The sequence below is a fragment of the Oncorhynchus mykiss genome, chromosome 13, assembly GCF_013265735.2.
Source record: "Oncorhynchus mykiss isolate Arlee chromosome 13, USDA_OmykA_1.1, whole genome shotgun sequence".
NCBI lineage: Eukaryota > Metazoa > Chordata > Actinopteri > Salmoniformes > Salmonidae > Oncorhynchus > Oncorhynchus mykiss.
This window is the reverse complement of record NC_048577.1, coordinates 34,838,463-34,852,242: the sequence shown is the minus strand read 5'-3', so window position 1 is coordinate 34,852,242 and position 13,780 is coordinate 34,838,463. Positions and strand designations below refer to the sequence as shown.

General features: G+C 41.2%; 1 protein-coding gene across 1 annotated transcript in view; it reads right to left on the bottom strand.

The window, feature by feature from the left end:
* Nucleotides 1-7,975: 7,975 nt before the first annotated feature.
* LOC100136181 (syntaxin 1B) overlaps nucleotides 7,976-13,780 on the bottom strand; it is a 61,490-nt gene continuing 55,685 nt past the window's right edge. The window contains 5 exon segments of the mRNA NM_001124457.1: nucleotides 7,976-8,170; nucleotides 8,716-8,826; nucleotides 10,784-10,921; nucleotides 11,193-11,266; nucleotides 12,550-12,658. Coding sequence (NP_001117929.1) covers nucleotides 8,090-8,170; nucleotides 8,716-8,826; nucleotides 10,784-10,921; nucleotides 11,193-11,266; nucleotides 12,550-12,658 — 513 coding nt within the window. The 3' untranslated portion in view covers nucleotides 7,976-8,089.

Here is a 13,780-nt window from a genome sequence, read left to right as displayed (position 1 = left end):
TTCAATATGGCCTAGTCCACCTTTAAAAACACACTGGATGACAGTGGGTCCTTTTAAGGAAAACCATTGACATAATACAATAATGCTGGATTACATTTCTATTGTTCGTTTCACGAGGTGTCAAAATATGTTAAATTGTAAGGAGTGAACTCCGTCACCTCGCCCACTACCAATTTGCAACACTTGACTTACCCGAGTGATGCACAGCAGCCATTTTTTTGTGTCAGAATGCTTGCCAAGTCTCGCATATCACAGTGGAGAGTTGTCTGAGATGTTGCTAGCCCAGTGGAGGGCGATCAGGGTCTACAGAGATACTCCCTGTGACTTCATCCACAACTCAATGAATTGGCCCCAGGGACTTCAGACACACTCAAGGTGTTGAAAGGATAACATGAGGATGCTTAACACAAACAAAATATCCCATATTCCTGAATCAAAATAACATGAAATAACATTACGTTGCCATATGTTTGGTAGATTATGATCTAAGAACATCATTTACAAACATTGCAATTGAATTTGAGCCATTGTGTACTATAGCGATGGAGACATGATAAACAGTAATGAAGACCAACCACTGCGAGGGTACACTGAACAATCCTTTTCTTTATTCATTTTTTGTTATCATTTCAATATGTCTGTCGGGTTCGTTTTTTTTAATCGTTTTTATTTTAAATTAAAATTTGACACACTTATAAAAGACAGCATCTGCATAGAGTTGTCATCTTAAAGATCCATGGAGAAAAAGGAGAGAGAGAGAGAGCAAGAGGGCTGGGGAAGGGAAATACTGGCACATCACACTAACTAAACAGAACAGCAAACAGCAGTACAAGAGAGGGAGAGAGAGGGACAGATAGTTTTTTACATTACGGTACGCACACATACACACACACAAAAAAAACGGGACACAAGTTGCATTTCCAGTCAAAGTTGCAGCAAACGATCCAACTGTCCTCTTTTTTTCAGTCTCTCTCAGTGTAATTGTCTTGTTTCGCACGATCTCTTCCACCCTGACAACCCCCTCTAACTGACTTTCACTGAACATGATGGAGTTGTTCTCTTCTGCCTGTGTTGTTACACATTTCAAATCACTTCTACCAACTGTGGCTTCGATCTGCAACCAAAACTGTGTTGTGGTTGAACGAAGTCTGGAATAATTTAGTCTCACTTCTGCATGTTAGAGAAAGCCCTTTTTCTTTTGTATTGCACATAAAAGTGGATTTCTATATTGTCACAGGCCAATCTTTCAGTATGATCCACAACTTTCCCTTTGAGGATGATCAGATCTCCTTGGGTTGCTCTCAAAATTGGGACAAAATCCTCTCAAACTCAGTTGTTTGCATCTGACGCGCTAAGATATCAGTACAAAAGAGGACAAAACTCAATGCAGAGCCTAACTAATGTCAAAAATTGAAATTCTTCTTACAATTTTGACAATATAAATAATTTTCTCTCCTATTTCTCTCCCATGAACATAGGAGAGTTGCAACCCTTGCCAGACATTAAAGATCACACAAATGAGCGCTTAATGACTTTAAATGTCATGACCACTACGTAATGGCGGGTTCAATTAAGAGAAGGACTTATTTTTTCACCCCAGTATACCTTCCACAGCGATGAGAGACCCTGGACCCATGAGAAGAAGCCCAAAGCCAAGTGACAAGGTTGACATTGTCAGTATACAAGACAATACCAATCACAATGACAGGGCTGTTTTTGGCTAACTACCAGCTAATAATTGGAGACAAAGAGAGTGTTTTGAGTTCATATTTGGCCTGGAAGCAGGAAACCGAGACAACATGGCAACATGTACGTTGCCACTCCCTTCTTACTACGGATGGAGGGAAGCACTATTCATCAGAGACGGATTGCCTCTGAACGAAATCAAACGGGTGGGTTTTTTGACTGATATGGTTGGTCACACAAATGATTCTTTCTTTTGTCCAAACACTCCAAACACACGTTAAAACTGAAAGAACATATATGTACAGACAGTCAGTCCAAAAGAGGGGGGGGACAGTGGGGATAGGGCAGAGATCGAACCACTTCACAACTTTGACCGGAACACGTTTCTCAGTAGTTTTATACATGGACATGCAAGTCGTTTTTTTCTCTCTTTGAGGTATTTACAATAATTACAAGACACAAAGATCCAGTTCAGTTGGACAAAATTGCGAGCATTCAATATTACTACTATTATTTTTTGTTAACATAACTCCTTTATTTCTTTAAGTCATTTGCTGTAATATAATCACTCACTTTTTTAGTTTAGCATTTGATCACTTTGCCATTCGTTCTCCCTCAGTTTGCACGTGCTACTGCATTTTCTTCTCATTATAATAATATATTTAATATCTATTCAGTTTTCTGTTAACCTACTGTTAGCCATTCAGATAATGATCAACTTTCTGAAGTCACAATTTCGGGGCACCATTCCTACACCGCCAACCCCACTCCCAATTAGAACACTGATACAAAGGAATACTGTTGTGAGATATTTTCCAAAATAGGACCATGGAGCAAAGAAGACAACAAACGGTTTCGTCGTGGCAAATAACAGTAGCACATTAGCAAGCCACAATAGAAATGAGCATCTCTGAAGAGGGCTTAGTTGGTTGTTGAAATGAACCTCTTCTGTGAAAGCAGTTTGAATATTGACATAACGGTGAGGATAAAGCCAGGGGCCATTGCATAGGGCCTTGAATTTCTTGTGGCTACAACAAGCAAATATGTATGGGTGCCCATATATATAGCCAGCGAGACTCCAAATATGAACCATGATAATATAAAACATGATATTTCGTTTTGAAAGATCTAACTGGTTATAATTGCAGTTCAAGACCATATTCAAACCCCTTTTCCAGAAGAACGTTTGTCTTTCCCATTGACTGCACCGACAAGGCTTTGCACTGACAGAAGCTAGATGGCCAGGTCATTACCGTCATTCCTTCTCCACTCATTTTACAGAACGCTTTCTCTATGCTCACTACGCTTGGAGGTCATTCCGATGTGCCGCACACTTCAAAACAATACAGGAATAGAAACATAGAATACTTTGGTTCATCCAGGTCAGTGCCCTTATATTCACCAAAGTTGATCTGGGTACACTCCATTCAGGTGTGTTGCCAGCACACAGAAAGCAAAGCAAGTGGGCGTTGAATTGGGTGTTAAAGAGGGCATAACAAAAAAAACATGTCGATATTGTGTGCATAAAGATAGGTGTATAGACTATACAGAAATAATAGTAGTCACTGTTGTCTCCTTTGGACTCAAGTGTCAGAAGACTGCATGTACATCATATGATTATCCATCTCTTCTCACTGCTGCAACCATGAAGACTACAAACTACGAAGGATTAAAGGACAATTTGTGAAATCTATTCAACAAGTCATTTCAAACGTTTGAATCAATTAGCTGACAGATCAACATATGATGTGAAGGGGAATGATTTGAAGGGGGGGAAATGATCTGGATGATAACTCTAGATTCCTATTATTATATTCTAGGCAATTTCTTTGTAAACTTGACTTTCTTTGTGCTCTTTGATCAGGTGACTGAGAACACGTGGGGCAAAATGCTTTGGTTTGAATTTGGTAACATATATAAATAGTGTATTTTTGTTGTTCTGTTTTCAACATAAAACTGGAACTCAACAGCTACAACCCATGGACCTGCTAAACCCAAACAGCCCTTACGCCTAGTCGCGTGCTCAATGTGTGATGCAACTGATCTGCGCCGATCACAGAACGTGCACACACATACTGTACACAAACAAACGTTCATGCTCACACACAAACACACACACGCACCATCGTTTTTTGTGTGTGCCAGGGACGAGGGGCATGCACACAAGGCCTAGGAGCTCACAAGTTGCAGTCGCAGCTTAAAGACTCACGATTAACGTTTCCTCACAAAGGACGCATACGCCACCATAGAAGCACACAGAGCAAAGTGGGATAGATGCCATGGGAGAGAAAGAGGGGTACAGAATGGAATGTATCAGAATTACTACTAGGGGTTCTGCCATGGTGGGGAAAAACCGCACACTACAGTACTCTGGAGGAAGGGTGAGAGGACATTTTGCACCAAACAGTACCCAGAGGTTTACACACACTCGTACATACGTAGATCACCTCTCTGGACGTACCACTGTCAATATGGTGTCTCTGTAGACTTGCGATAAAACAGACACCAGCAGTGATATAACTATAAGCCCTCACCCCGTCCCCAGTGTGTAAATATAAATAATCGATCGATAAATTAAACCGTGAATGTGATAGACAGTGTTTTCTTATAGAGTGTAAAGTGCGCACATGATCGAGAGCAGAAATCACCATGCAAACTCACAAAGCCGAAAGTTGCATGCCTTAAAGAATAAGGGCTCCCTAGCCATATTCCTTTAAAAAAAACAACAACGACATCAATATAACCCCATTTTAACTGTACATGTAAGTGGTTGGACACATTAAATACACAGAAGCTTAAAAAGAACATGCTGGCCAGTGCTGGAATGACTTGAGGACTACAGTCAGATTCCCTCCTGGATCTGTGGGCGGAGATGTTGGTCGAATTAACCTACATTTCCCGTTTGCCATTCCTATGCCCTCAATATCTCTTGCTGCAGAAAGACGTTCTTGCCATGGAAAGATACAAATTGGACTTCAGAGGCTCACCAAAGTAACATAAGCGCCTTTGAGTCACGGTGGGACTGAAATATCACGTCTCATGTGGTGATCGAGATTGTACAGAACTCAAAAGTGGTTACCGGTATGCACGTAGAAAACAGTGACATGGGTTAGTCCTGAAGTTAAATCATGTTAAAATAGAGGCCATTTTTTGTTGTTGTTTCTCGCTCCAATGTGTTCCAAGCTGTAAGTGAGTGCCAAACTCCCAATGTTATGTGGTTGTTCATGGAAAAAGTCAACAACGCAAACTCCCATTCTGTAAGGACAGCCCACTTTCAAAGGCCACTGTTTCACACTCAGAACCAAAGAGCCGTTTGCATGGATATGTGAAATGACTGAACCTTTCACTGAAGGTTTCAGCTTCCTATTTATTGCAAGTATTGCCCTTATGATGATATGGCGGGCCTTAGCACAAAGCATCAGCTAACTACTACTTAGCACTTGAAAGGGACATGATTTGGTTGGCCGCTGAGCTGAAAGTGGAACATAACTTTAATGTAGTTACTATAGTTTCAAGTTTGGACAACAACAGAGACAGTTCAATGACAGTCAGTCAGGGATGACCATCATAGGACCGCTCGACTTAGAAAATAACGTTCCTCGCTGATGACAATGACGGGGGAATGACCATGTAACTGTGAAGGGTGAGTGGGTGTGTATTGATTTTGTAGCAGCCAATAGGTAAGATGAATTAGGTCTAACTCTGAAATATCCTATCCAATGTCCTGTGAGATTTGCATTAATAGACTATTCTGTGTCAGAAGGTTAATCTAACGTGATTCTCTGTGTCGGGGCACCCGTGAAGTAAAATCATCTGCCTTTGGTTTTACACTGAACAGAGTCACTTTTGGCATTTGGAAATGTTGAATTTAGCTACATTTCCGTAGCACTCTTAAAATCCAAGTTCAGAAAACTGAAAGCTGGCTCCTCCCTTTGAATATACAATATTAAGGACATATTCAACACAAAATTAGTATTTTAAGAAAACATTTGACAACATATTGTTTTTTCCTTACAATTATTACATACACAGTCAAAGTATCAATTACAAGAAAACACAGTTTCATCTTGTAGTGGCCAACATAGTCTGTTTGGGCACTTGAAATGAAGAAAAGTACAACTTCTGACTTACATTGAAGTCATTTAGCTGACGCTCTTATCCAGAGGGTAGTACAGGAGTAATTAGGGTTAAGTGCCCTTGCTCAAGGACACATAAACAGATTGTTCACCCAGTCAGCTCAGGTATTTGAACCGGCAACCTTTCAGTTACTGACCCAACGCTCTTAACCGCCAGGCTACAACTTATATCCTCTGACGTTCCTACATATAGGAAGCTAACGTCAAAGGATAATTGGGTTACTCTTTAAATTGGCTATAATCAAATCAATATACCAGCGATAAGGTTGTTGCTTTTTTTTTCAATATCTATTGATCGTAGAGTATATTCTCCACTCTGATTAGGTCCATGTCCAGTCTAGAACACAGGGGGTATAAGGCCTTGTCATATGAACTACACTGGGACACTATTCCATGAAGGTGACCCCAAACAGTCAGAACGCTTCAGTTCATCTAGTCGGGGGCCAACACCATCAACGCATGCCAGGGAATTGGGACTTCGAGGGCAAGAGGCTCACGAGTCATGATTTTGATCCAGTCATTCCCGCAGTTTGGATCTTAATCTGCGACATTACAGCGCTGGCTTCAACAGAGTCACTGTGACATCCGTGTCATGTTGCCATGCATATTTCCTTGGCAAGGTAGAGTTGTCTCCTTCAGATAAATGTAGCAGCATTCATATCTGTTCTTAGCCTGAACTCAAATGGCATTGGTTTGTAGATTGTGCAATCATAGAGCACAGTATTCTCTCCTGACCTTGTCATTCTGAACTGGTACTAGTTCAGCACCACCAATGGGCTATTAAGAGGGAAACGCCCATCTTTATGAAATGGCACCCAAACAACTCAAGCGGAGGGTTAAAACCCTTAAAACTCAACATGACCTACCGATTGATAGATTATCAATACCTAACATGTTTTATGAATCGATTCTATAGTTGCGTGTTTTTTAAGATTATATCTTTGCTTAGAAAAAAATACAATTTCACATAGAGGGGCACACAAACTCGTTCCATTCAAAGTACCCATTTGCTTATATGTTTTTAAAATAAAGCAAACTGCAAAATGCTAAATATAGCTAAAGGTCCATTATTGGAAATATGAGGCCAGACTATTTGTCACAGGACACGTCACACACTACACGACCACAGTAGAACTAACCACTTCCAAAGCAAGACATGAGACTCGACACCAGGGCTAGCCAGCATTTCAAGTTTTGAGATTCCGTTGTTCAATTTTCATCTTGACTTTTTAACATGTTCCAATTTTTTTGCAAAATCTGTAGAACAGGCGTGACGGCTATAGGTCTCTCTTTCTTTCACCTCCCTCTCTTCCTTCCCTCTCTGGTGTATCTTTACTCTGTCTGTTCTCTTTTAACATCCCTGGGAAAACTCGAGCTGATCGGCTTTCTTTGTCAAAACTGCATCCCCCCCTCCCGTCTCACCTCTCTAATCTGTCTCTCTGAATTTGGTTTCTGCCGCAGACATATCGAATTAGCTGAAGACCCTGAGACATTCCTCTCTCCATGCTCCTACTGTATGGATAAGAGCAGAGAAGGGCTTTGATGGAGCACCTGCAAACTGTCAGTTGTTTTTCTTAAACTCTGCTACTGCAGTGCCACGCCTTTCATCTGCCGTTGTAACAGCTCCATGGGTGTAAGCTCCTGTCCCTATTGGTCGAAGTAAAGACATTGTTGCAAATGAATGCCTATCTAGGAGATTTGATTAGCCCATTGGCAGGTTACTCAAGTTGACTACACTAATTTGACTGGCTGTTTAACCTGATTGACAGGAATAATCAACCCATGAGAAGTCTCTAAAAGACCAAAACCAAAGTCAGTGTCTCCCAACGAAACGTGATTATTGTATCTATGAAATAAGGTACACCGATCATCCCAATTCGCTTCTACAGTTTTGTGCATTATGTTCTAAAATCGCATTCCAAGTCAACTACCTTTGCTGGAACAACACACAATTGAGCAGTCATTGGCACTGTCCTGGAGATCCCCCAAAAAAGAATGAAACGTTCCCCCCAAAAATATTTTACGTCATATTTCTTTCCAGGTAGCTAACCCATGTGCTGTTTCTTATGTTCAATACATTTACATGTACATTGCAAATATTATGTTTATTTGTATGTTTATTGTCGTATTTTTTTTGTCTTTGTTTTTTCAACCCCACCCAACCACTTTTAGAACGTTTTCCTTATCTGATATTGTATATGATATTTTTCTCTCTGTGTTTTTTTTTCTCTTGTGGCCGTCTTTCATCGTTGTCGTCGTCGTCGTCATTAAAAGCCCAGGTATCCGCCGATAGTGGACGCCAAGACGACTCCCAGAATAGTACAGCAGACAATGATCATGAGCTTCTTCTGCAAGGGGGGGGGGACGACAAGGTGGTGATGGTGTTAGTGAGACACAGGGAGGCTTGTGATTGTATACATGCTACGGGACAGTTTTACAGTAAGGGACAATGCCATTTATCTATACAACACATTAGTGTGTACATTGTGTCCAAAGCTATCATGCCTGAGGAGGTTGGTCGCTTGGTAATCACTGAGGTACTATGTGAATGAGGGTGGAATGCCCAAGAGGAAATGCACTGTACATGAAGAGGTGGTGGATATTATTATTATAAGAGTGTGTGTGTGTGTACTATTTAATAATATAGTATGAGGGGGTGGTGGGCATTTTTGTGGTGTGATTGATTGTAGGAGGATGCTGTGCCTATTTTAGTATGTGTGCCTATGTTTGTTTATATGATGTCATACGTATAGTGTGTATATTAAAATGTATACATGTATGTATACATCCTCATGTGGGTCGAGGATGTGGGTTACAGCAAAGTAACAGTGATAAAACATGTGTATGCACAATACATGCGCTAGCCCTGCTCTACGGAGAGCCTGTGACTTACCTTGCGAGCCTGGCTCTGGTATTTGACAGCCTTCTTGGTGTCAGACACCGCCCGCTCCACAAAGTCCACGGAGTGCTCCACGTTGTACTCAATTCTGTCAATCATCTCTCCCTGTAAACAGCAAAAAGCACCGTCATCAAAATGCCAAGGGACTGAGGAGAATACCTTGTCCATTATCACTTAAAGTCAGCCTCAACCACATTGTATGCATATGTTTCTGCCCCATGTTTGTATAAGGCTCATGTGTGGTATTGTATTTCTGGTATTTTGAATCCAAACAAAGCTTCTAGCACAAATATATGCTGTTTCTATTCATTTTTATTCCAGTTATAAAGTACTGTAAGTGATATTGATGCAGCCACTTAGCATCTAAATGTTGTCTTCCATGCAAAGGATGGATTTTTTTTATATTAACAAAAGTATTGATACATAAATGAGATGAGCATAGCTAAGTACCTATGTTTATTCATCACACACAATTGCATATTGTCCATGAGGAAAAGCCCTCAAGAGAAAGAGAAGAATTGTCACTCAAAAGCTTTTTCCCCCCTATTGTACTTTGGATGAAATAATCCAACTCACAAACGGTTTATAGTGCATGAGCTAAACTTAGAAACCATATTTCCCTGTTACCCAGAAGCAATTTCCTAATTTAGGTCGTCCTGATGAGATTCATAGGCTCTTATTGGGATGTCAACGGTCATTTATTCACAGTGAGAATCGAAATTGGCAACATAGTATTCTCATGTTGTATCTCACATAATGTATAGAGATGTAATATTAATAAATGTTCTGTAAATATGAAAATATTTGATCATGTAACTTAATTAAGGTAAGTTTTGGGAATAAACTGTAGTATGTTAACGACACATGTAAGACAACAATTCTAGAATATCATCCAGTATTTAAGTGAGTTTCTCATGCATTTCTCATGCATTTTTAAGGTGCAAGTATTTGCTATACCATTTCAACTTAAGTGCAACCACAATGTACAGCCAGAACTCTGAACGTACTGCAAGAACCCTTCATTAATTATGTCACGACTTCCACCGAAGGTGGTTCCTCTCCCTGTTCGGCGGCCGTTCCTCTCCCTGTTCGGCGGCGCTCGGCGGTCTACTAGCTGCCACTGATCCCTTTTCTTTTGGTTATGTCTGTTTTGTGTTTCACCTGGGTTCATTTTGGTTAATTAGGGGGGGGTGGGGGGGGGGGGGGGGTATTTCATCTCGCCATTTCCTTTGGGTTTTTGTGCGGGATTGTTTTCGTTTGACTGTCAGTGAGTTTTGGGTTGCGTTTTCTTTAGTTCATTTTTAACAGACGGTTTTTTCCCTTCGACTGTGTCTGAGTGGGGTTTTGTGGCTACTGTTGTAGTCCGGTGTCCTGTTATTTTGAACTTGTTTAAATAAACGCCCCTTTTCCTTCAGAACTTGTTTCTCCTGCGCCTGACTCCACGCCCACGTCTCCTTGGGGATACCTGACAAATTAAGATAACTGAAACCTAGAAGCAGAGAGCCGGCTACACTGATGAAACCAGGATATAAAAAGGCTACAGTTGTAGCCTGAGCTTTTCTGAATGGCTACACAGCATTGCTCATTGGCGTGGAACTAGTTTAGGTAACCGTGTCTTTACTCACAGTCTCAATCTAAACATAGAACGATAACAGCATGCAACATTTGTCCTGTCTCAAAGCACAATCACTCAAATATGCCTGTGAACCCACACGCCTGAGGCTAAATGTCATACGTTCATATGTTCAGCTCCAAATATCTGCCCTGTTCTCAGACAATTGTGTCAAAAACGAAATCACAGTTGGACCGATTTCATTATGGAAGACGTGAGGCACAGTTCGAAGATACATAGAATCTACAATGTTTTCATTTTAACATCACAAAAGGACTCTTGATGCCATTGGTGCAGAATTAAACCACACCATTGATATTGGCATGAGCAGGCCCGATTGTAACCTATTCGATTGTAATCTGTGCTCAACACAAGGCTAATGGCATAAAACTGGGCTTTCATGAATTCATTCATCTTTTAAAAACATTTCAAATACAAACACAACTTTACCTGGCTCTCGACCAGCATGGCCATGTCCACAAACATGTCGTGCAGCTCACGGATGCTGTTCTCCAGCTTGATGATCTCGGTGTGTCGGGTCTCAATCTCATTCAGGGCTTGCTTGTCTATCTGAGAGTCCATCTTGATCTAAGGACCCAAAACAGAGGTTTGAGAAGGAGACCGAGGATGAGGATAGAAGAGGATTCAATGTGTTCCTTTACCACCTGTAATAATCAACATTCTTCTTCTGGTAAAATTCATATCAGGACATAGCGGTAGTTCATTGAATGCAAACGAGACAGATGTAGCGAGTTAGCTATGACTAGCCACACAGGTCATTAGCATCTGTGGTCCCCATGCCTTCACTGTGGATATATGTCTGCCATGGGGAATGGCCTGGCTCAGGTGTTGTACTCACGTCATCGGTGAAAATGGCAAGCTTGCCACTCTCCAGCATATCCTCCAGCTCCTCGTTGGTGGTTGTTCTCCCAGCTGCCGAGCACACATAGGCACACACACACACACACACACACACACACACACACACACACACACACACACACACACACACACACACACACACACACACGCGCGCGCGCAATGAAATATATTGCCAACAAATGATCATAATGCTTTGCCTGATGCACTTAAAGTTTAGTTATTTAAATCAACACATTCCCACTGTTTTAGTGCCAATTTGAGGCACAGCACAGATTCTGGGTAGTAATTAAAAAAGACCATGTATCTCTAACCAGATGTCTAGAATAATCTAGATCAATTTAAAGCTCTAAGGTATCCTAAAAAATATGACTCAAAATGAAATAATATGAAAGAAAACACAGCTTTTAAATGAAATGTGTGAGCTGAATTACAATCAAGCTATCACTGTACTATAAGGAAAGTCTTTTGTTTTTGCAAACTGCATGACTACACAACTTATCATTGGCTAATATGTGGTCATATGTGGCCATTCAACCCCCTTGTCTACTTAATATCGTCTTAATAAACTTAAAATGCATCTATACTGCTTAGTCTGTCGCCAGTCTTTGAAAAATACTGCGTCTGTGCATAATACTAGTTGATGTCCGGATCTCAGATGTCACTACGGCTGTGAGTTGTGTATGAAACGCTTGCCAGTGTCTGTATCTGTGTACTTCAGTATTATCTAATACTTCAGTATTAAAAGGATACTCACTGTCTGTGAATTACAGTCTGTCTCATATGAAGGTCAGTGGGGCTGCCTTGAAAATATTCTTACGTCTGCAAAACCCATTTTTGTGTCTGCGCTGTTGGGTAATCAGTGTATATTTAGTAAGAACTCTGGCTATTTCTTGTGTAAGATACCTCCGTACCTCCTTGTGAGTGCATGGCATTAGTCTTGTTGATGTATTACCAATCACAAAATCAATAATCCAATCAATCAATTGGATTATATTTGTGCAGCCATTTTTGACAAAGTAATTGACAAAGAACGCTAAATGAAGTCTGGGTCTAACCCACCTTAAAAGAGAGAATCTAGGTTGGTAATGTCAATATACTGTAATGTCTGTGTACTGGATGGTTCTATGCTTTACGAACTGTACTGTACTTGAAAAGTATTGCCATACATACATACTATATAGAGCAGGGTTCCCCAACTGGTGGCCCACGGACCGAATTTGGCCCGCGGGTGGAATCATTTGGCCCCCCCAATGATCCATGATATAGAGTATAGTATGGAATGTCAGCGGTGCATTAACTGTGCCCTATGATGGTGGTGGGCTACAGATACTCACTGATCTCCAGCTGTCTCTGGATACGGTCCTTGCAGCGGTCCCTGTATTTGGACTGCGTGGTGTTGTACTCGGTCATCACCTCTACAAACTTGCGTGACAGCGTCGAGTGCTAAAAGAACAGACACAGGGAGATCAGATGGGGGGGGGGGGGGTTAGGGAGTGGCCACTGGAGCAAAGAAAATAATAAATAAGGTCGATCAACACCATCTGATAATGTGATGATGCCTAATTGGCCATTTGCAGTGCACATCAATCATGGCCTTGATGAAAATGGCAGAAACGCCTTCATATGTATGCACACATGCACCTCCATTCAAATAGTGGCTGCTGCATTAGAGATTTTTGCTGATGCTGCAAAGTCAATGACAGTGGCAGTTGAACGTTCCGTCCACCAGAGGGGATCATTGAGTATCACTGAGCCTTGTGCATTGAATTACTGCCGAAAATAATACAGGCAGGGGTCAAAGCAAGGATGGCTCAATTCTGTGTCCTGGAGGGAAGGCCTGATATTCAGCCCAGCTGTGTCTCCTGCTCGGCTTGCCTGAATAACCCACTAACAATGCAGGGCAAGAGAATAAGGGAGAGGTACACTCTCAGAAAAGTGCTATCTAGAAAAGTGCTATCTCAAACTTAAAACGGTTCTTTTGGCAGTCCCCACAGGAGAACCCTCTGAAGAACCTTTTTTGGTTCCAGGTAGAATACTTTTAAGTTCCATGTAGAACCCGTTACACAGATGGTTCTGCAAGGAACCCAAAATACAGTGCCTTGCGAAAGTATTCGGCCCCCTTGAACTTTGCGACCTTTTGCCACATTTCAGGCTTCAAACATAAAGATATAAAACTGTATTTTATATATATTTTTTTATTTTTAACTGTATTACAGCTGTAAGTCGCTTGGGGTATGTCTCTATCAGTTTTGCACATCGAGAGACTGACATTTTTTCCCATTCCTCCTTGCAAAACAGCTCGAGCTCAGTGAGGTTGGATGGAGAGCATTTGTGAACAGCAGTTTTCAGTTCTTTCCACAGATTCTCGATTGGATTCAGGTCTGGACTTTGACTTGGCCATTCTAACACCTGGATATGTTTATTTTTGAACCATTCCATTGTAGATTTTGCTTTATGTTTTGGATCATTGTCTTGTTGGAAGACAAATCTCCATCCCAGTCTCAGGTCTTTTGCAGACTCCATCAGGTTTTCTTCCAGAATGGTCCTGTATTTGGCTCCATCCAT